General features: G+C 38.1%; 1 protein-coding gene across 2 annotated transcripts; it reads right to left on the bottom strand.

Annotated features, from left to right (window-relative positions):
• Window positions 1–2,109: 2,109 nt before the first annotated feature.
• LOC122070452 (protein YIPF1 homolog) lies at window positions 2,110–23,142 on the bottom strand. Of its 2 annotated transcripts, none has more exons than XM_042634602.1 (7): window positions 22,832–23,131; window positions 22,605–22,743; window positions 21,401–21,440; window positions 21,206–21,289; window positions 9,290–9,455; window positions 3,883–4,156; window positions 2,110–2,563 (listed from the first exon to the last, which is right to left on the bottom strand). In XM_042634602.1, the coding sequence occupies exons 2-7, from the start codon at window positions 22,656–22,658 to the stop codon at window positions 2,372–2,374; spliced, it is 810 nt and encodes a 269-aa protein (XP_042490536.1). In that variant the 5' UTR covers window positions 22,659–22,743; window positions 22,832–23,131; the 3' UTR covers window positions 2,110–2,371. The 2 variants fall into 2 exon arrangements, with proteins under 2 accessions (XP_042490536.1, XP_042490537.1); XM_042634603.1 differs by adding an exon at window positions 2,844–2,904 and having other exon boundaries at window positions 2,409–2,563; window positions 22,605–23,142.
• Window positions 23,143–23,407: the final 265 nt, after the last annotated feature.

Genomic DNA, 23,407 nt, shown 5'->3' with positions numbered 1-23,407 from the left:
CATCTTTTCAAAAATATAGCCTATAGGGCTAAGAACAGGAAAATTATGATTAGGGATCCTAACTCCATGCAGATAATTAATTTTCGTTTCGTTCTTATTAAAAAAAAAAAATTAATAATAGGAAGGCCATGTTTGATATGCATTCTTAGAGTACTTTCCGCATTAAGAACACTTTTTTTTTTTTTCAAGAAAAAAAGTGGGGGAATACATCAGAGGAGCCTATGGGGGGTATAGTTGAAGACCCACCCAGTTCCTAATCAAGGATTTTTTACATAGAGCTTTTTTCGCTAGGTTCTTAAGTACATACATAGGATGATCATTAGCCTTTTTAACAACAAAAGTTGTGTTAGTCAAAAAATGATTCAGCTCAAAGCTACGAGCCAAAGTAAACCAAGGTCAAGACAAAAAATTGTTAGGTTTAAAGAAAGTGTCTATATCATTCACATCACTCCAAATTTCCCGGACCTCCCACCCTTGCCTCTGAGCTCCTTCTAGTCCAAATAGAGTCCTTGCCACGGCTGCTTCAATAACTTCTCCTGTCATCAAGTAGTTAACACAAAGGAATAAACATTCTTGATTATGGAAAATAGCGACAGCCCATCCAGACATATCCCTATCGTTATCAGGGATAGAAGTGGTTATAAGGATGAAATTTGTAAAATCAGTAGTCCAAGTAGTTAACACAAAGGAATAAGCATTCTTGATTATGGAAAATAGCGACAGCCCATCCAGACATATCCCTATCGTTATCAGGGATAGAAGTGGTTATAAGGATGAAATTTGTAAAATCAGTAGGTCCTAGGGATGTAGTGGGTTCCAGATTGTACTTTGGTCTATTAGTGACCGGTTTTGTCGCATGGGTAGTAAGATTAACCCAGTATTTGAAATTATCAAAAGTGTTGTTTGTTTTACATTTCCATTCTTGAATGCAGGAATGCATCTAAGGACGGGCCCATTCTTGAGTGCAATTTTTACCCATTCTGTATTTGCGTTCTGGCAGTCCCATGTTCTCCCTTGCTCTCTAAATTGACAAGGTCACCATGTATTCTCTCTCTCTCTAGCAGAGAGGAACCCCACATGCTTTAGCACAGCCTCCTACATTGCTATAACTTTCACTATTTCGTGGTGCACCTGTGATTCATTCAGCTGGACCATTTAGATGGGTGATTGTCGTGACCATGAACAGAAAATTCTTTTTTTCTTTATTTTTTGGGTGAGGTGAGGTTGGTTCATTCACCACAATGTCTTACTTTGCGTCTGAGATACATGAGGTTTTGGGTTGTCATGCATTCAAAAATTATATGGAACCCTCCTGCGAGGACTTGGCAGTGGTAGTACTTCAGTACCGTACAGCCCTTCATTTCATTTCAAGTATCAGAGCAACCGTAGGGTAAAGAAGATCCTCTACACTGCAGTCTCTGATAGCAGCTTGCAATGAAGAGCTTTGCAAGCTCTGAGCCTACGGAGCACCACCAAAGGGGAAAAGATCGATGGCTTCAACTTCAACGATGACGCTAATGATGATGAAACACTGGGAATCAAAGGACTTGCATGGTCGAGCTTCAAATTCAAAATTTGTAATGTGAACTTAAGGCGAAGGATTTCTGAGAAATTTGTTCTCCATCTCATTTCAGTTTCTTTTCCTGTCCTTGTTTTCCCACCGGTGGAGTGGAGACTCTATTGATGATTTCAGTTTTGAGACATCTGTAATACTGGGAGCTTCAAAAACATTTCTAAGGAATTATTTGAAACGCATCTTCCATGAAATTGAGGTACATATATAGAGTTCTTAGTTTCTTCCATCAGATATTTCTGATGCTTAGGGTTTCGTTTTAACTGTGGGTCATTGGATTGATAACTGCTATATTGAGATCAAAGCATCAAGTCGTCCCTTGCATGTTTTCCATCAACTCATGGCTATTATAATGCCCATGAGTTGTTCAATTGAAATGCTGACAAGAAATATGAGCATTCTAAAATTAAGAATACACTTCAGCAGAACATGTATCTGAACAATGTTCTCATTCTCAGTTAAGAATATATTTTAGATTAGGAGAATGAGAATGCATATTCTCATAATGGAAATGCATACCAAAAATAGCCGAAATATTTGTCAAAAAGCAATTCCATCTCTTTTTCCATTCCTGATGCCTTCACTGGACTTCCAATACAAACAATGTGAATTCTAAATCAAATGTAGCAACCATCGCCGTACTGGATTCTACAGTGTTACATCTCTTTTCTTCCAAAATACTGCACAGTGAAATGAGAAACAAAGGTCTATAGCTGCATCCATGAAAGTACCACCTGCCAGGAACACAGAAAACAGACACCTCAAGCTCGCCCTAACCATTGAGTGTAGCGCTGAGATTTATGGGAAAAAACAGATCTTGATGAAAAGTGCTAGAGCAACTTGCAAAGCAAATGCTGCCACCACCACTACCATGAGATCGGTTGCCTCTATATAGGACTTTATGTTAAGAGAAACAAAGCAAGCTGAAGCCACACCAGTGAGGATTATGATGACCCATCGGAGAAACTCAACTGGGATTACCAGCAGAATCTGCAACTTGTCGAGGAAGAATATATTAGAGGATGTGAGAATGAAAATTCTAGCACGGACCACAAAAAAATAAAAAAACATATGAACTCGTGCATCTTTCCTTCCACATACTGAGAAGTAGAAACAATTGAAACACAGAAGTAGGCTTCTGTCAGCCGTAGTATGGATGACAAACCTATAGAGTATTTTCTTACGACTCAAATAAAGGAAATACAGTAATAAGTGAATTTAACCTAGAGGCACTGAGGCAGTATAATTGACATAATTATAAAGAGCATACCCATTGTGAAACAGCAGTTCACCACACAAGGGAGAAGAGCCCACCAGTCAACAGCTACCACCTAGAAGATTGGATGACCTTAAATTACTCAATTATTGGCCCAGGAAAAATAGGTAACAGCATAGCAAGAAGTCTATACTGCAGATGGTTAAGGTGATCGACGAGTTAGTTTTAACTTGAATGGCCACCCTGCTGGGATTTAGATGGTTAGCAGTGAATCAGTGACACAGCATGTGTTTTGCAAAGGTAAAGTGGCAGCTTTGCTGGTCCCATATCATTGAAACTTTCCTGTTTTCCCTCATCAACTAATTTTTACACCCTCTATCTGAATAACACTCCAGAGGTGCTTCTCCTAGAAAAAGCCAAATTATTGATCTTTTACTCTCCCCTTAGATTCTCTTAAATAAAACAAGGACTTTCACATAGATGGACTAGTCACCTGTACTGGTATAACAGCATATGCCCGACCGATATTTACCATTGGAGTTTCCTAGCCCGACAGTCAATGTCATGAAAATGGACTAAATTTCCAATCATTACATCCCATATGGGAAGCCTCATAGATAGGAGGGTGAAATAGGAAACAAAGATAAGATTTAAAAAAAAAAATCCAAACACCCCCACTGGACTGTCAAACCGTCTGGCTATGGTTTTCATTTTCCATTTTATGAATCTCCCAAGCTTCAAACTTCGACTCCCCTGCTCACATGCCATCCAAGTGTCAAACATGCAGGTTTCCAGAACATATTCTTTTTGCCCTTCTGTTTTTGGGCACTGAGCAGAATATAGATTCAATAAGTCAAATATCGAACCAACATCAAACTTTATATTTAGCACAATCCTATGTTTATGATCTCCAATCAATGCAATTTTGGGTAGAAAAAATCCTCAGGAGGTACATGTGGTTTGAAATGTCTGGAGTAAAGGGTTACAGAGGACAAGGAGTGAAAGAATGATCATCCTCCATTTCAAAGTTCATAAATCATAAAGTAATCCAAAAAAAAAATTAGAAACCACATTCAGAAAACAGGAAACTTACAGAGCTGAAAATGAAGATGAAGAGAGAATATCCCCACATACACCAGAGGTGTACAAGGCTTGCACGTGATCCAAGATACTGAAGCAAAAAGTAAAACACCAAAGGCACCAGAAGTGCATAACCATACACTGCACATGCAGCCAAATTCACATAGTTGACATCGAAGCTCCATGATGTGCTGCTATCATTCTGTTTGCGTATCAGATAGGTAGCACAGTTCCCAAGCAAAGCAATCACAAAGATCAACGTGGTGGAGATCCAAACTGTTCCATAACTAAAATGCCACAAAATTCACATTAATTATCTATTAATGTCTGTTAGAATAAAGAAATAGGAAAGCTGGGCGGCTGTGGGTGAGGGGCATGATGAGGTGCTCTGAACTTTGAAGATGAAAACTAGTTACATAAATATTCCTGTTCCATTCGAGTGAAGCATGAAAATGGACGATATTATGCTTAAGACCTCTCTCATGGATGCAGAACACATCCTGATCATTCTTAAACCTACTAGTCAACAAGTGTTTCCAGGCAGACAATCGTCACGGACCAATCTGATGTTTCAACAATCCAAGCAAGTGCCAGTGGTGTCAAGGCAATAGATTCTATTTTCAGTCATATACAATGAGGACATAAAATGGTCAGCATCCAATTCCGCAAGATGTATCAACCAAATGTATGCCAAGTACCTCTACACTACACTTAACTGTTACTCCGAAAGAAAAGTAGCTGACCTAAAACATAGTCTCGCAACTGAACCTTTGATGCAGTTGCATGTGCATGGCTGGACAGGCATGACCCCCTATCTAGAAACATAAACCAAGACAAACCAGGTCAAGAACTTAGATTTTGGTCCAATAGGGGTTGGCACTTGGCAGGGTTATTTTTGTAATTTTATTTTAATTTATTTTATTATGGAATGTTAGAAACATAGGAGAGTCCTTCAGTAGTTTCCTTGTTAAGAGTCTATTTCAGTCTTTAAGAACCTTTACATGTAACGTACGATCGCGATTGAATAAAATTGGGTATTGAAGAAAGCCACAATACTCAATTTTATTCACCTTGAGATTTGGATCAAAGGAAGTCCTTCCATAAGCAACCAAAACCTTAAGAATCTCCTATCGTAAGTTCCATACCCATGTTCATATCAGATCTGGTGACTTCCGCCATATACAACTTCAGAGTTCTCATATTATTTCTTTCATGGATCTTTAAGGTGGTATTCAGTTGGGCTTTGAGAGGGCTGGAAGTTTGGATTTATATCAGAAACTTCAGTTCAACCGCATCTCTCTTAAGTTCTTTCACCTGCAACCAAGCTAACTCACCACTGGTTTTACTGTTTGTCAAGAGGTAAGGGATGAACAACTCATATTATTTATAAGGGCTGCCAGAAATCTTATTATTTGCATAAATCCATTTTTCTTAATTTATTTCTGTTTTATTCCCAGCCTTATTTTAAATTCTAAAATTGTCATTCCCTTCAAATTTAATTACATTTATGTTCCAGATTCTATATTCTTTACATTCAAGGATCCTGAACTTCAAAATATTTAAATAATTGTCATTATACCCTTAACTTGATTTTTTTTCATTCTTGTGGACCCACAGTGACCCAAAACTAGGGTTTGGAGCCTGGGGTTGCATTAATTGGTATCATAGCCAAACCTGGTCGTAGATACCATGGATCCCACCCTCTTTTTCCCGTCTGCCAACAACTTCAACTCATCCAAGAGAACTTGCAAAAGGTTGAAGCAGATCTTGAAAATACTAAGTGACAATTTAAGGAATTTAAGAGCCAATCGCTGGCCACATCCAATCATATGGAAACTTCCTTCGTTAAATTGAACTCACTCATTGAGCAAAGGGGGGGAAGAGCCAGGAAAAAAGTTGATCAAGGAGTCTCCTAAAAATGAAAGTCCTCAAGAGGAGCAAACCAAGATCATCCCTATAATGACCGAATGAGTGGAATTTTTTCTTCCACAACAGTTCTTCAACATCGAAATTTCAAGAGTCACTAATTGTTCCTGAGATAGGCGTTGGATTGTCGAATCAAAGCGACTAATCCTAGATGCTAATCAAACAGTGATGATTCTTCCATTTTTAAAACTCACGGACGAGTTTTTTCTAACACTGAAGTAATTATGCAATTAAGATTGTCCAATTGGACCAGTCAGGCCTCGAAAGACTTCTATTTAATTTGGCCCATGGTTCGGTTGACAAGGCATCAATAAAAGATGGCTTTGTAATAGATTTCCTTTTACACTTCTACTTTGGTAAGGGAAAGTAATGATTTCAGCTCCTATATGTATTTTAATCTCCTCTTGACAAACTTACACTACATGTAGGTGGGATAAACCGTACATCATTCATCCTTATGTATCAATATTGAATATACAATCAGATGCATAAATTGAAATTTGGATGGTAGACACACACACACACACAGACAAAAAAAAAAAATGAAGGGGGAAATTGAGAAAACCATATTTTTCATTTTTCACCTTAATTGAATCCAATTTTCAAGATCTATCCACTCACATGGGATTGTTTGGAGACCAAACTATATAGATTAATGGATTTTTTTATGGATGCTTAAGGGAATTTATTTTTCAGTAAAGATGTAACTTCAGTTTAAATTAATTAAAAATATAAAGAAATCAGTACCCTTCTGCGAAATGCATCTAAAAGATACATCTAATAAGGAAGAGAAGAGATATATCATTTATCCCCGTGTAGCATTGCTAAAATGCCCAAAATCCCGAATGCAATAGTCATTTACTTGATACAGCACTATTTGAGTCTGTCAGGGCTGAAATTAAAAGGAGCTTCAGAAACAGAAGTTGATATTTAGCTTGAGACTTTAGGTTCAGGTGAACCCAAAAGGTAAATGATGCAGTAGCCTTAGGTTAGCTGAATAAATATGACAACCTTTGGAAGCCAAACTCCAAGCAATACAGCCCATCAGCCATGTTCAGGACCCATTGGTGGTAAAAGCCAAAAAAAAATTACTTAGTTGGGGGCTTTCTTTTAATTCTTATAAAGTTTAGGGGCTTTATAATTTCTGATTTTAATTATTTATTAGCTAGCTGTCACAAGTATTTAAACAGATCCATGTAGCCAACCCCATTTGGTTGGGATAAGGCTGAGTTGTTGTTGTATACATGGTTTGAAATTTCAACCATTTCGAGCCAACTCGAGACTAAATTACATGGTAATTTATAAAAGCACAAGGTTTCGACTGGTTTCAAATGGTATCAACCCATTTCGACCAATAGTTCCCAGAAATCGACTGTTTCGACAAGGAGTGCCTATAAAATGACTTGTTTCATGAGAAACAAGTTCATTTTCGCACATTTCGACCTACATCACTGTTTCTCTCAGGAAACTAGTAAACAATAGATTGAAGCAAAAAAAATCAAATTTCTTTCTAAATCTTTGATTTTAGTTGTAAAGAATGATCGTAACTTGGGAGTTAAGAACCATAAGATTGGGACTGCCCTCCTTCATTGAATATATAGACCAACTATTACATAATAGGAAACTAGAAAACAAAGCTGAAATTGGAAACTAAATAACTCCAATTTGATAAGGTCCACTAGGACCAAAGTACCCCTAAGGGGAATCGTGACTTATAGTATGTATTATAAGTACTTTCCTCTAATTTGCTTGTTTTAATCATGTATTTCCATTTCCAGTATGTAACTTATATGTAGACTTAGGCTAGTGTACAGCTTCACTAAGCGTACACTAGCAAACTTGGGTCACCACCACAAGTGACATTTTAAGTGTGTTTTTCATGAAACTAATTTATGGAATAGGTTAGAAATGTAAAAAAATAGGATGTACACAAAAAATCAGACAAGAAAAACACAATTTGGGGGTCAAAACCAAGGTTTCCACCAAGCCAGAAAAAAATCCATGGTTTCCTCGAAATCTCGGTCAAATTGTCAAAATATCAGGGTCGAAACGTGGACGAAACCCGATATTTAGAACCTTGGTTGTATATAAAGCTTTTCAACCCCAATCGATAGCAGTGAATAGAAGTTTATTTTTTATTTGAAATTGGATTGTGATCCCTCTCATTCCCTCCCAGATGATTCTGTTTTCTCCCTCTTCTCTCTCCTGCCATCCCTATTTTCTCCCTCATGTTTCTTCTCTTTCACTGCCCTTCGAACTATTTTGTTCCCCCATCTATACTTCCTCTTCTTTCTCCTTTTCTTTCTCTTCCATTGCTGACCAGATCTGTTTCTTCCTGCCGCAGACACTAAGAAGGCTTTCTGCTATCAGAATCTCTACAACAGGACAGTATGTTAACTTCTAAATTCTGTTAACAGGAAATATCCAAATCAGATCTGTTTCTGAACCTACAGTTACTATTCTGCTTTCTGGTTTTACATTCTCTGTTTTCAGATCTGAAACAACATTAATCCTACATTCTGTTTGTCATAAAAACTAGATCTGTTTGTCATTTTTTTATTCTGACTGCTTAATAGAACCCGTTTATTCATCATTAAGCCCTTTTATAAGCCATCGAGTATAGTTATAGCCTGGGCCTGTAAGCAGATAGGAATCCAATATTCTAACAGTGAACTGTTGGATGACTAGTGGTACAAGTTCAAGTCAGAAAACAGCCTCTCCCCAAAGCGGGGGTAAGACCCCGCAGTGGCGGAGCCGCATACATTGGATATGCCCTTTTTTCAAGGAAATTGTTGGATACCAGCCTGTATTAGTATAATCCTTTCGTAGCTGATCTTTATTTTAAAAAAATTATGCAGGTCTTTCATGAAAAGGCAAGGAGCGAACCCTGAATTTGCAGATCTACTAGATTGTACAAAAGCTTCAAGAAATTTCAGACACGGAAAGTTTCTTTGGGTGATTGGGTGGAAAATAATGCATGCATGCCATTCATGTGACTTTGTGCGTTTGCTTTCATAAATCAATTAAGTGCCATTTTCAAAGTTACAGACGCTCCCTCTCAAATAAAGGGTTCTAGATAACAAGTAATCAAGCATACAAAAATGTACATACCACAATGACTGTCCATTTTTACAAATCTAACTTTTAAGGCGAGGATCATTAATTACCCACTAATCTTATTCAAAGTTTCCAAGATTATATCCACACTAGTCTTTCTTTTTTTCTTGTTAAGTTTCAATAGAACACATAAAACAGACTAAATTGGGAATTTGAAAAAAAAAAACTCTTAATGCATTCAATGATACAAATGACAAAGAATTTGTGACAAAAAAAACTCCAAAGAGATGGACTTCCACAAAACAGAGGGAATAGAAACAAATTATACCAACACATAAGGAGGAAAATGTTCAAGATAATATTTTATGCATCTTAAAAGGAACAGTGGAGTTCAAACCAAAAAAGCCTCTATGTAATTAGCAAGACATGAAACTTACAGGTCAGGGTTAGCATCAATCTTACTGAAAAAATTTCCCCCAAGAGGATTCAAAGAACTCATAATTCTTTCAAGGACAATATCTGTATCCACATTGAAATACTGTGTGTATGACAAAACATTAAACACTCCCTTCCAACCATTTGTCGATGGTTGCTCATCTCCGCCTGCATGGATAAGAGTGCATCATAATGGAGAAATATAAGAAGGAAATGAATGTGTATTACAAAATGAAATATATCTGGTTTTGGCTCATGTTTGGCAATTTAAACATTAATTTTCCAAACATGATGAATGCAAGGGAAACTTAATAACTAAATGTTTCAAGGGCATAGACCTATAGAAGTTCAAATCAAGGATACACAAACAAGTAAATCAGCTTGAGAAGAACCAAATGGGCACAGGGTTCCTGGTCTGGCAGGTCTAGGAAAAATCTCTAAGCCAGCACTACATCTGCTGTGTGTGGCTGACAGGGTCTTATGTCAACTAAGGATAGTGATGTAGCAGCGCTCCGATGGATCGACCCAAACCCACTCCAGAACCCGGACCAAGACCCAGATCCAATTTGGGTTCCAAGTTACTAATTTGGGTTCAAGATTATTAGAATATTCTAGGATTTTATTTTATTTGAGAATAATTGTAATCTTTTATTTTAGAGTTGTTTCTAGATAGGAAAGATAGTTTCCTATTTGAGTCCTTATTTACTTCTAATCCTATTAGTCTAGATTTCAGTAGATTTCAATTTTATTTTATTCTTTGACTTTAATTAGGAAGTTTTTAATTTTAGTTATTGAATTTAATTAGGAAGCTTTTAGTTTTAGTTATTATTATAAATTAAGCATGTAACCCAAATCAGAAAATTTAATGAAGAATGAATTGATTTTGAGAAACCTGCTTGGCTATCCTCCTTCCCCCCCCCCCCCTCCTTCTTCTTGGAGAATCTCTCCCTTTCCCCGTCTCTCTTATTTCTTCCTTGTCCAGCGAGGCACCCCTCCTCCTTTTCTTCCTCTTCCCCTGTGGTCTCTCTATTTCTCTCTCTTCTTCTTCTTTCTATTTCGTTTCTGGTTTTCTGCCATTGTTTCTTGCATTACCTGAGAATACTCAGTCTTGGGCGGTGCCTGCAAGTTTTCAGATCCAGGTCGAGTTCCTCACATCCACTACTTTTGTGGCTCAGGTATTGATCAAGAAGCCCCTTCCTTCGGTGATTCAAATCCCTGTGTTCCCTGTCCCAACCAGCCCCTCTTTTGTGCGATATACATTGAAAAACAGATCTGATTTACCTTGAGCAACAGGTTTGATGGCAGACTGAAAAGCAATTGCTTGAACTCTCATCTCTAATCTGTTGGACTTGAAGTTTGAATTGAAGGTTACTGCCTGTAGGCAACCTAAAGCCCTAGATCTTCAACTCCTGAGCTTCAACTCCTGGATCCCCTTCTTTAGTGCAATCCATCTCTGCAACCACCCTTGCTATTTCCAGTTAATTACAAGTTTGCCATCACTTGTTAGAACTCCCATTTATTTACAGAATTGTCACTCTTTGGTACTTGGCTAATATTGTGTCATTCATTAGTTAAGTGGTCCCACATCCAATCAGGTTGGTTCTCTTGGGGCCCACCTGCCCCGCATTAGATAGGGATCAGAATTCCCCATAAACCAGAATCGCAGTAAGAAATTGACCAGATTTCAAGAGAATTCAATTAACAGACTAAAGGCAGGTCTGATCTGGCTATACTTCAGGTCAAGTGGTCTATTTGTTAGGGATTATTTTATTATTAGAGGGTGGGCCTCGGCACATCGATAAGGTTGTTTCATTGCAACCTAGCGGTCGCAGGTTCAAGTCAGGAAACAGCCTCTCTGCAAAGTGGGGGTAAGGCTGCATACATATAATTCTCCCCAAACCCCGCAGTGGAAGGAGACTGATGCACCAGGTATGCCCCCTTTTCTTAATCATCACAACCACCATCATCATTATCACCATTATTATTACTAATTAGATTAGCATCCTAGAACATTGGTTCCTTGATGGGTAAGAGTATGGAGTTGATAGATATTATAAGGAGAAGAAGGATTAAATTGCATGTATTCAAGAGACTAGATGGAAGGGTAACACAAAGCTAAGGTGTTGGACGACTTCAGACTTTGGTATTCAGGAGATTAAAATAATAAAAGTGGAGGGGGCATAGTAGTGGTCAAAGATCTAAAGAATGATGTAGTGGATGTTAACATTTTTTTTTCTGTCAAGAAAAAATATGGCGGACTAACTGATATTTATATCAGTTGATGAAAAAGCCCAATGCAAAAAAATGCATGTTGGGTCTTTGAAACAGTTCGAATCATTTCGATAATAATCAGTTTGATCTGTTTTACCAGGAAGGTCTGGGGATAAAATTATGTTGGAGAAAGAGATTGTCCATATAATTAGTGCTCATGCACCCCAAGTAGGATTGGATGGAAATCGTAAGCTCTAATTTTGGGAACACATTGATGATTTAGTGCAAGGCTTTGGTCAAGGTGAAACAATTATTATAGGAGGTGACATGAATGGACATGTTAAGAGGGATCGTAGAGGCTATTAAAGTAGTTATGGAGGCTAAGGAGTTGGGGAGAAGAATGAGGAGGGGGCCTCGATTTTAGACTTTGCGGTAGCCTATGATTTATCCATTACAAACACTTTCTTTGAAAAGAGAGAGGAGCATCTAGTTACCTACAAATGTGGGCATCATATCAGCCAAATAGATTTCTTTCTAACTAGAAGGGTTGACAAATCATTGTGTAAGGATTGAAAGGTTATACCTAGGAAGAGCCAAACCACTGAACAAAGACTGGTGGTTTTAGATGTGTCTCAGTACACAGAAACATAGGATAAGGGATTAAGGGAACCTATTTGCTCTAAGATAATGTGGTGGAGACTAAAACGAGATACCCTAGATACGTTTATTAATAAACTGGTCAAACAAGGAAAGGGGAACTTTGAGGGAGACATCAATAAGATGCAGAAAGAGATGATGGCATGCATTAAGAAAATTGCTAAATAAGTTCTAAGGGAATTGAAGGGTATTCATCAGGCCCCTAAGGAGACGGTGGTGGGATGATGAGGTGGGATGATGAGGTCCAGACAGCCATTAAGAATAAGAAAGCTAGGTTAAGCCATGGCAAAGAACTAAAAAGGCAGAAGACTTTATAAAAAAATAAAAATTAAAAAATAAATAAATAAAAGAAGAAGAAGAAGAAGAAGAAGAATAAAAAAAGGAGGTATTTTGATGCTAGAAACAAGAGGACTGTGGGGATATCAAGGGTGAAGAAATATGAGGACCACTATAAAAATCTGAACATTAAGGGGGGGGGAAGCTATCTATAACCATAGTACTAAATCGCGAAAATTTCGATCAAAATTTCACAAGTTTCGATGGTTTCAACCCCAATTTCGACAAATTTTGGAGATTTCGACCTAAGTTTCTAGCCATAGCCCAAAAAAAAACTGGTTTCGGAAATTTGATCTTAGTTTTGGTTTCGACCCGAGATTTAAAACCACGTCTATAAGATGGCTAAAATTAGAAAAAAGAGTAGAGATTTCGACCGTGAGATTTATTAAGAGTGATGATGGTAGAATCCTAATAAGGAATGAGGACATTATGAAGAGATGGGAAATGTACTTCTCTAATCTACTAGATGGAGACACTTCGACTAGGAATGACCCAGAGGAATGCATTACTCATCAAGACACCACACGCCATAGATACATATGAAAGGTTGGAGTGGTTGAAGTTAAAGGAGCCTTGAGACAGATGAAAGTAGGCAAGATGCTACGCTCTAATGAGGTCCCAATAGAGACGTGTGGAAGAACTTATAACTATGTGGGGTATCTTGGTTAAACAACCTTTTTAACAAGATTTTGCACACAAAGAAAATGCCAAATGATTGGAAGAGAAGCATCATACTTCCGATCTACAAAACTAATTGTGATATCCAGAGCTACAATAACTATAGACGCATAAAACTAATTAGTCATACTATAAAATTGTGGGAGAATGTTATTGAAACCTACCTTAGAAGAGAAACTACTATTTCGGAGAACAAATTTGCTTTTACGCCAGGTAGATCCACAAAAATAGTTATTTACTTACTATGGAAAGATTTAAAGCTTGCAAGAAGGATCTCCATTTAGTATCTATTGACCAAGAAAAAGCCTATGATAGAATCCCTAGAGAGCTAATTTGACATACACTAGAGAAGAGAAGGGTATCGAGTGAATATGTAAATATAATTAAAGATTTAAATATATGTAGGAGGACGTGGTGATTAGTGTGAGAACCGTCAAAGGGAAAAGTAATGTTTTCCTCGTTACGATTGGGCTACATCAAGGATCTGCTTTAAGCCCTAATTTATTTGTGCTTATCATGGATGATTTAACCAGGAACATTCAAGATAAGGTTCTATAGTGTATATTCTTTGCTGATGATATTGTTTTGATGGACGAGACAAAAGCTAGGATAAACACTAAACTGGAGCTATGGAGATCAACCTTGGAATCAAGAGGTTTTAAGATGAGTAGAACAAAGGCAGAGTATATGATGCGTAACTTTTGTCACACTACGCTGGATAATGAATGGTGAAGATTGAGGAGAGAGAGAGGTACTACAAAGTGATCATTTTAAGTAATTTGGGTCAATCATAAATAAAGAAGGTGATATTGAGGATGATGCTTCATAGAAAATTAATAGGAATGCATGAAATGGAAAGGTGCATTCAAGGTGTCGTGTGACTGACGTATTCCTCTAAAGCTTAAAGGAAAGTTCTATAGGACAATCGTTAAACCAGCTATGATGTACGGGGTAGAATGTTGGGCTATTAAGTGGTGTCATATTGGTAAGTTGTGTAGAAGAGATGAGGATGCTAAGATGAATGTGCTGCAAAACTAGGAAGGATAAAGTAAGGAACAAACATATTAGGGCTGATTTGGGAATTGCCCTAATTCATGATAAGCTCCAAGAAAGTCGTTTGAGGTGGTATAGCCATGTTTAATGGAGGTATGGAGATGCGCCAATAAGGAGGAGTGACCTGATTCAGATTGAAGAACATAAAAGAGCTAGAGGCAAGCCTATAACGACCATAGGAGAAGTAGTGAGGAAAGACATGTATGGTTTAGGTCTTGTCTCAAGTATGACCTCGAATAGATTCTATTGGAGGGCTAGAATCCATGCAACCGACCCCATTTAGGTGAAATTTTACTTCTACTTTTCTTCTGCTATCTTTAATTGGATCCATGTAGCCAGCCCAATTTAGGTGGGATACCGCTAAGTTGTTGTTGTTGTTGTATTAAAGTAACTTCTATGTTTCATCATGGCTAGCTTGCTTCCACGTCTCAAATATCTGCCACATGGCAGCCCCATTCACACTCTAATTTTGTGGAAATGTTGTTCACAATTAATGTGATGAGCTATTTTTTTGGGTGAATAAGAATTTCATTATCAAAAAGGGAGAAGGGGAAAAGAATATACAGCCCTAAGGGGCAAAGCAAAAGAAAAGGCAAAAAGGAAAGCAAATAAAGAGGGAGACAATAACAGGGAGGGGGAGGTCCCAGGAGACAACAATGAACCTGTTCCTTGGGGAATCTCTAGCATGGCAAGGATGAAGCATCTTCACTTTAGAACTAACCTCAAAGAAGATGGATTTCCAAATCAAGGCGAAGGAGTGAGAGTTGGAAGTCCATCTTCATAGGTTCTGCTCCATCCAAATATGGCTAATAGAGGCACAAAAAGCATGCTTACCAACCTTGTCACAAATAGAGGGACCCCGAAGGTCATGTCAACCCAAATCCATTCCTTGTGGAAAGGGAGAACACATCTCTTGCCAGGCCAGCAGGTGCTGAGGAGTTTTTTTCAAGACAATGGAAGAGAAAGGGCAGTTAAAGAACAGATGGTTTATGTCTTCAATACTATTCCAGCAAAGACAGCAGGAGCTAGGAACAAGAATTTGACGGTGAATCAGAAAGGATTGGGTAGGGAGGCAATTGGAAAGAGCTCTCCAGGCAATGAAGTTATGCCTAGGAATATGACCAGGCAACCAGAAAATCTTTCTCCAAGGGGTAAGGGGGGAATGAGAGCGAATATAATTCCAAGCTAAGGAGGAGAAAAAGGAACACGAGGGAGAAGGAAGCCATGCGACTTTGTCTCCTCTGCCTCGGTGCCCAAGGGGAGGGCCAGGCAAATGGCCGAGAGGAGAGGGGAGGGGAGGAAACTGGGAGCCTAGGACCTATTGGAGATGAAGGAGGCCACTGAATCATCTAAAAACATCCTTTTCTCCTAAATTAATTACCCTTCTGCCACTGAATCTGTTGGCTCCTTCATAAAGGGTTAGGAACTTTCAATTAATTATAAAATTGACATTACCTTTAAATGTTGAACCATTTATCCTTTGGATGGGCCCATAGCGATCCCAAAGCGACCAAGGATTGCATTAATGGAGTATATCATAAAAGGGTGAAAACCAGAGAGTGCAAAGGAGGCGGACTTGGACACTCCTCCTTCAGGTAAATCCATGCAATATGCTGATAGACAGTTCCGTAACATATTTTCAGACAGTGTGGATTTGCAAAGGCAGTTTGGGCCATTTTCCTCCACCTATTACTAGTTAAGTTATCATAAATCATACCTTTTCCAATGTCATCATTAAGTTATTGTGGTTTTAGCACTATACTTGTTTCCATAGAGTTTAAGAGATGTAACTATATCTGTTTTCATAAAACTGAAGAGATTCAAATTCTATGAAGGTATATTCTTTTGGAGGCAATCTGGAGATTGGAAGCGCATATCAAGTTATCAACAGTCTTCAGAGATTGTGGTAGCTGCATAGGAATGTACTACAGATGCTTCCAGAGGTATCTCCTTTGACTCTATCCTGAGAAATTGAATTGAGACAGATCAATCTTCCCCTTTCTATCCTATGGTACAATAGATTCAGTCCCAACCCCCCGCGCCCCCCCCCAAAACACGCACACACAAAAAAAAAATCAAGTTCAACTTTGATGAGAGCCCTTTCATGCAATCCAATCTTAACAGTTACTATAGGGGCCTCCAGAAATCATAAGAGTGACATTGCTCTAGGCTCTAGGTTACTCAAGCCAAGGAACTAAATCTCGGGTTTAGGACAGGTTTCAGCCTGGGCTGAAACCACCGAATATTTTTTTTCTGGGCTATTGCTAGAAATTTGGGCCAAATTTCTGAAATTTGCCGAAATTAGGGCCAAAACCAGGTACTTTTTCCAAAATTTTGGACAAACCAGGCTTCATCGCAGGGTCCACCGAGATGGCCGAAACTTCTGAAATTTCAGCTGAGTTGGCTGAGATTGAACCATGACTCAAGCCCAATTAATATCACAAATTTGATTAAAGGGGAAATAAATACTGCTGCTTATGGACTATAGCTCCCCTATCTTCATTGTGGAACAACTCTTCATTGCTCATCGGTTTTTTGGTTTCCGTAGGTGGTGTAACAGGAAGATATACCCTTTCTGTTTTTTATCATAACATATTATTGAATGCAAATCAGAAACAGAGAACATGAAGATATATGCCTTTTTTTTAGAGGTCCCATTGTGATTCCAGGGACTTCTAAATTCCATTTGAGCGTGATCTGATATTATCTAGATATGGCAATAATTTATGACATACTCCACTTCTGGTTTTACCATCCCATTTTTGCACCACTTTTCCTACTTTGCAGGTTGCTTTGCTTTCTCTAACAAAACCATTATTCACTAAAATAAAAAAGAAAACAATAAACCTCTTCGAGCACCTCCCCCCTCCCCCCTCCCCCCTCCCCCCACAAAAAAAGCAGGAAATCACGTCCATACATGCAAAGAATAACTGTCTACAACATTGTTTACCGATTTTTACTATGAACAAATGAACAGGGAAAAAATTAAGTAGGATGTCACTAAAAGGAAAAAAAAAAGGCCATTTTTCCCATTTTCAGTAGTGTTTTGACGAGAGCCTACACTTAGTGAGGGGAAAATGATTTTCTAATCATTACAAAAGAGATAAAATATAAATAAATAGGGAGAGAACTGCAGATATTTCACCACCCTACAGATCAGTTTAGTGAAGTCAGTTTGACACAGGCTCACCCAGGGTTTTAAGTATCGGTACGTATTGTACCGTATCGGCCGATACATATTACCGATGCGATTCACACAGATACGACACATGGAATTTTTAAAACGTATTGATACGTATCCTACGATACATACCGATACACACCGATACGCACCGATACTCTATGGAAAAAATAAAATTGAGTGAAATGTACGTTTCGGTGTGTATCAGTGCGTATCGGTCAATACGTACAGATACAGTGCGTTACAGCCATACAATGGCCAAATTGGATCATTTTTCAGAAAAACACAATTTTTTAGGGGCTTTTGTTCCAAAGTTGCTGCCAACCATATTTTTCTCTAACTAAAGTGGAAATCAAGGTTAGGAACAAGGATTTTACATTTATGGGACAACTATAAACCTTGAATTTTTAGTGCGATACCCTTAATTTAGTGTTTATGCATAATACATGTTATTAATAGCTTTTTTTAACAAAATTTTTATGCAAAAGTGTATAAAAAAGTGTTTCCTCTCTATTTATGTGCGTATCTTTAGCGTATCTCCAATACAATACGATACCCTCCGATATGTATCTTAATTTTGGCTGAACGATACAACGACCGATACCGATACTTTAATCCTTGGGCTCACCCACACTGCCACTGGTTCATAGAAGAGGCTCCAACAACAACCATAACCTTATCCCAACTAAATGGGGTCAGCTACATGGATCCGATATGGTCTAAAATAGTAGTAGAAAAAGAATAAAAAGAATTCCCAACCCCCACCCCCCCCCAAAAAAAAGTCATCAAAACAGCATTTCAGGAATGTCCCCTATGATGGGTCTGCTACACGGGTCCTTGTCCTCCACTCTATCAACGATGATACTAGATTCGAGCCCTACCATATGCATATCTTTTTTAACCACTTTGTCAATAGAGAAGAGGCTCCCTTTTTCTATTTATTCCTCAGCTGAATGGCCCTCGTCTTTATTGGGATTCTGCCTCACAGGAAAGTGTTTTGGAGTTCCCCACGGGAATGGGGTATTCGACCAATTTGGTCTTGGGTTGGTTTCTAGCCTAAGAAATCCTTCTACAGTAATTCACAATTTCTATATATGGTTTCTAATGAATAAGTGACATGCGTGAGATGGCAAGATTGCAAATAGAAGTGGACCAATTGATGCAGAATCAAGGTTGAACCGGTTTGACCCTTCTAGCAATCTCGACTAAGGCAAACCGGGACCGGTTGGATTTTTGGTTTTAAATACAATATTTTAGGATTTATTTTATTTGGGAAGGTATGTAATCTTTTATTTTGGGTAATTGTGAGACAAGTAGGGAGTTATCAATTTGAGTTTAATTCTGTTTCTAATTTCAGTAGTTTTAACTTAGGAAGTAATTAGGAGTTGCTATTTTAGTTTTAGATTTTAATTAGGCAAATTTTAATTTCAGTTTATTATATAAAGGCATGTAACCCAAGTTATTGGACATGGTCTGATTCTTTATTGTCTCTTCTTCTCTGTTCATTTCCGAGTAATAACATAACCTGGGCATCTGGAAAATAAGTTGGGAGTTCTTAGTGGCAACCCTATTTGACCCAAGGCTTTGATCGAAGGAAGCACTACCTTACACGATCTGAAACAGGTTCACACACTTGAAAGCCCTCCTCTGCAATCAAACGAAACCTGCAACTTTCACTGATTTCAGATTCCAGGAACCTATAATCCAAGTACTGTTGGATTCCTTGAGCTGTACTGGTTTGGATTGACTCAGGAGGCCTAGGCGACCACAAATCTGGAGATTTAGAGCTCTTTGAGGCAGATTCCAAGGGGTGCTGTTCAAGTTCTTCTCTGTGTTCAAAAGAGACTTTCTTTGGCTGTCATGAGGTTGAAGAAAACCTCATAAAGGGGGATTTGTTTTAACTTTAATTGTTATATCCCATCAATAACCCTCTCTTTTATTCTAATTCTGTTTTATCTCTTTTACATTCCTATTCCAAAAATACCCCTCCCACCATATACGTTGCATAACACTTCCGAATCAGTGGATTCAGTTTTCCTAACCAAATCAAGCAGCTGTCCATTGAACCGCTAAAAGCTCTCTTCCGACCATGCCCCTCTTCTCATCAATTTTGAAGCTTCTCAGTTTAGGGTAGTTTTAAATTTCAGAAAACGTGGCTGTCTCACGATCCATTTTTATATATGGTTAAACAATCCTGGGACAGGATATTGTTCTTTTTTCCTTTGATTTTAACTTCCAACCATTTACAGTTTTGCCATCCCACTTTGTAAGCCCAAATATAATACAAATCTGTCATTAACTATTTGTGATTGAATTATTGGACATCTGAATGGGCCCATAAGCGATCCGATTCCGGTTTCGGAACCCAGATCCGCATCACCAATATTATGGTCCTATGCATGGTTCCATTCACATTCACATATGAAAGAAAATAGATATCTCCGTACCAATCCTTTGGTTTTTGAGTCATTTGTATTTTCTATCTTCAATTAACCAAGCTAGCAATCAATAATTAATCACTAAAGTAACCTTCTCTACTAAATTATTAAGAACCAAAATTGATTCAACAATGTGCAACTCATACTATTGAAAAGAGATTAAGTAGACCAACATTTTTTGGCCTATATGTTCAGTTCCAACTTAATATCTCTAAACATGTGAAATAAGGACACTAAATACAAAAACTAGAAAGCACAGTAGGATATTCAATGACAAATCACCAATACCTATCCCGCCAGGGGGTTGTAGGACACCTCAATGAAATAAATAGAGTTTTAACACAAGTCAAACCTCCTTTTCACATGATAACCCATGCTGATGCAGTTTATGGGGTGAACCACGCTATTTTAAATGGCAGTCAGGAGGCTTCATCTAGTGACTGGAATGGCTCATCTGGGATGGAAAGTCATCATCTCTTTGACCAACCTATCATTATACCAGTCATCTGAGGTAACAGAAAGGTCACAACAAACACAATGAAGAATCAAGAGGACAAATCCTTAGAAGGCTCTTAGCTTATACGTGGAAGTAATCAAGAAGAATCTATAACCTTTTGCTTTGAAATTACTCTACGACCAATATTATCTTAGTCGGATACATGGTTGTCAAGGCATTTCCCAGGAAACAAAGACACCTTGTTGGTGTTGCCTTGATTTTTTCCCTCCTCCAATGCCTAGGGTCGTCTAGATACCATTACAACTATGGTCGGTTAGTAGACTGAGTTGCCACCTCCCACCGGAATACATATTCTTGGGACCAATAGACAGCCTTGCCAGTATTTTCCATAATCAGCAAACACATTGGCATTTGACTTTCCAGACCTCAGGACCATCGGTGCAATATGCTCTATGAGAATCCTAGCCTTCTACAAAGATACAAAAGGTTCTAAACTCAAAAAATGATACACAGCCATGCAGGTTGTTTTTCACTTCAAGGGTTACAATGGCCAGTCACAATAGTGGATGGCTGGGAGCAACAGTGGAAGCAACGGTATAGGTTTTCTATTTATCAAGTAAAATAGTCACTGATTAATGAGCCTCCTGGGCCTCACAGAAATGTTTTGGATTTGAAACCAAAATCTGCATCAAAATTTGAATAAGTCAAACCCAACATCCAGCAGATAATTAACATTTAATATAAAAAAAAGTTTGAATTTAAACTTTCTGAAACAGTCACTTTCAAGGAGAAACTATAAGGGAAGTTGTTGTTGAAAAAAACTATACATTAGTGCTACAAAAATTCAAACAAATGGACCTTTTTAATTATTTCCAGAACACTGCACACAGTTAAAAAAATAACATACCATTTGGACTTCCAAAAGCTTGATATCCCCTCCCACTATCTCCTCCATTGGTGGGAGGAAATATTTGCAAGTTTGCTCCAGGGACTGCATAGTAGAGGTAAAAGGATTAAGAAATTGATTGATTCAACTGAAAGGTTAATATATCAAGAAACTATCCATTTCCAAAGATAAACACTTGGAAACAGAACCTCATACCCTCATAATTGGTGGTTTTCTTCTCTTCGGTGACCACAGCCTGTACACAAGTAATGAACAAGGAATAAAATAAAAACAGATTGTCCCAGGTTTAAATTAAAGAAAGTAGTCTCCAAGCTTATAGAGAAGTGTCAATGGTAAAACTAAGTTGAGAAATGTCAGTAAACAGCAATCAATGTTCAAAAGGAAGCTCCATAAGCTTCCTTAGTGTCTGGATTGAATGTTAATTAATGCTTGATTGCACAAGTTGTAAATAGCAGGGTAACCACAGAATTAGGTATTCAGAGATGCACTGCGGATAGCTACTATGATTGAACTTTGAAGCATCATTTTCCATTTCATGGGGGCAGACCAGTCATTCCCCTCCCCCCAAAGTGTCTGGGTGCAGGAGCCACACCCCCACAGAAACCATTTTCCCTAATAAAAATATTCAACAAAAAAATGTAACACTTACATAAATTGCAACAATGAAACATCATATAGAAAGTATCCCCCCCCCACCCCAAAAAAAATAAAATAAATAATATATATATATATATATATGTTTCAAAGAATTAGCATTAATTTAATGGAAAAGGCCTCCAAAACTGAGAATAAGATTGCCAGCTCTCGGAATGCTCTGCAAATGTTACTGCAACTGCAAAATGTATACTAGCAATTACGTTCATTATTCGTGCTCCAGAAAAACTATGATAGATTTTTTTTTAGTTTTACATATGCTTTTAGTTAACAAATGAAGGCAGAGGATGTAGAATTAATTGGCAACAACTCACAAAGATCTTCTCCCGACTGTTCAGGACTGCAACTTATGAAAACTTAAGAAGGAACACACCGACATGCTACATTTGCGCTGATCCGCGGCATATTAACAATTCGTGCTAAATTAAGAAAAGAGGGTAAAGTGGCCACCAAATACACTAAATTGTATACAATTCGTGATGGCTTTGACAAATTAGCTATAACTAAGAACTCCTAACAGTAAGCATTACAGTAGTAGATGTTTAGAATGCATAGAAACCACAATCAGAAACCTAGTTACATCGAAAAGCTGAACAATTCAACATTAAGAAAAGCAAATTGACAGTTTAGTAATGTGAAATTAAGTGAATCCACCAAATTCTGTCTTCGAACATATTGAAAATGAGATGATTTTCCATGAATTAGGGAATAGGAGAAAAGATGATAAAAAAAAAAATGTACGTACAGGAACTGAACCCAGTAAATGGCTGGTAGGAAGACTGGTGTAAGATTCGTCCATGGCGATAGATAAAAAAGAAGTAAGTTGCAGGCAGAAGCAGTAGATTGATAGACTGGACGTGCCCTAGCTTCAGATTTTTCTTCGTCTGCACGAATTAGACCCTTTAAGCAGGACGATTTGGTGAGACTAGGCTTACAGGCAAAGTCATCCAAGACGATCCGTAAATCTTTTACCGTGGCAGCTGACGTTGCAAATGCTTCATTGGTCGCGGCGAAGGTCCGATCTAGTGGTTCGCTTGGTAATAGAAGGTTGCACTGCTCCCAGGCGTAGTGTGGACGTAAAATGAGAGAGGAAACGCCAACGTTGTGCTGATTTATTTTGAAAGGGAAAAGAACACTGCCCGGTCGTGCTCTCTTACATCCAAATAAAGAGGCAGTGAAATGACCATCAATCCTACTGTGTCAGGTCGCAGATCAATGGAAGAATAAGCAAAAGCATCAATCACACGAAGAAAAGGCAGTCTTTTCATTGAGCCTGTGTCTGGGCATAGAGGGCACAACCAGGAGCTTCCTTTCCCTTTTCAATTTTTATTTTTCACAAAACTCTCTATTAGGGGGAAATTTACTAAGGGCTCGTTTGTTTAGAGGAGAGTTGGGGAGGGAATATTGTCACTATGGGACCCACATATTAGTGGGGTGAAATACAGGGGAAGTAAAGATAATGTAAAGTTAATCTTTCTCACCCTAATAGTGTTTGATTAGTTTGAGAAAGATAAAACTTCGCATAACTTTCCCATTCTCCCATTATTA

This window comes from Macadamia integrifolia, unplaced genomic scaffold (genome assembly GCF_013358625.1).
Source record: "Macadamia integrifolia cultivar HAES 741 unplaced genomic scaffold, SCU_Mint_v3 scaffold928, whole genome shotgun sequence".
Taxonomy (NCBI): domain Eukaryota; kingdom Viridiplantae; phylum Streptophyta; class Magnoliopsida; order Proteales; family Proteaceae; genus Macadamia; species Macadamia integrifolia.
This window is presented reverse-complemented; position numbering and strand designations above follow the sequence as displayed.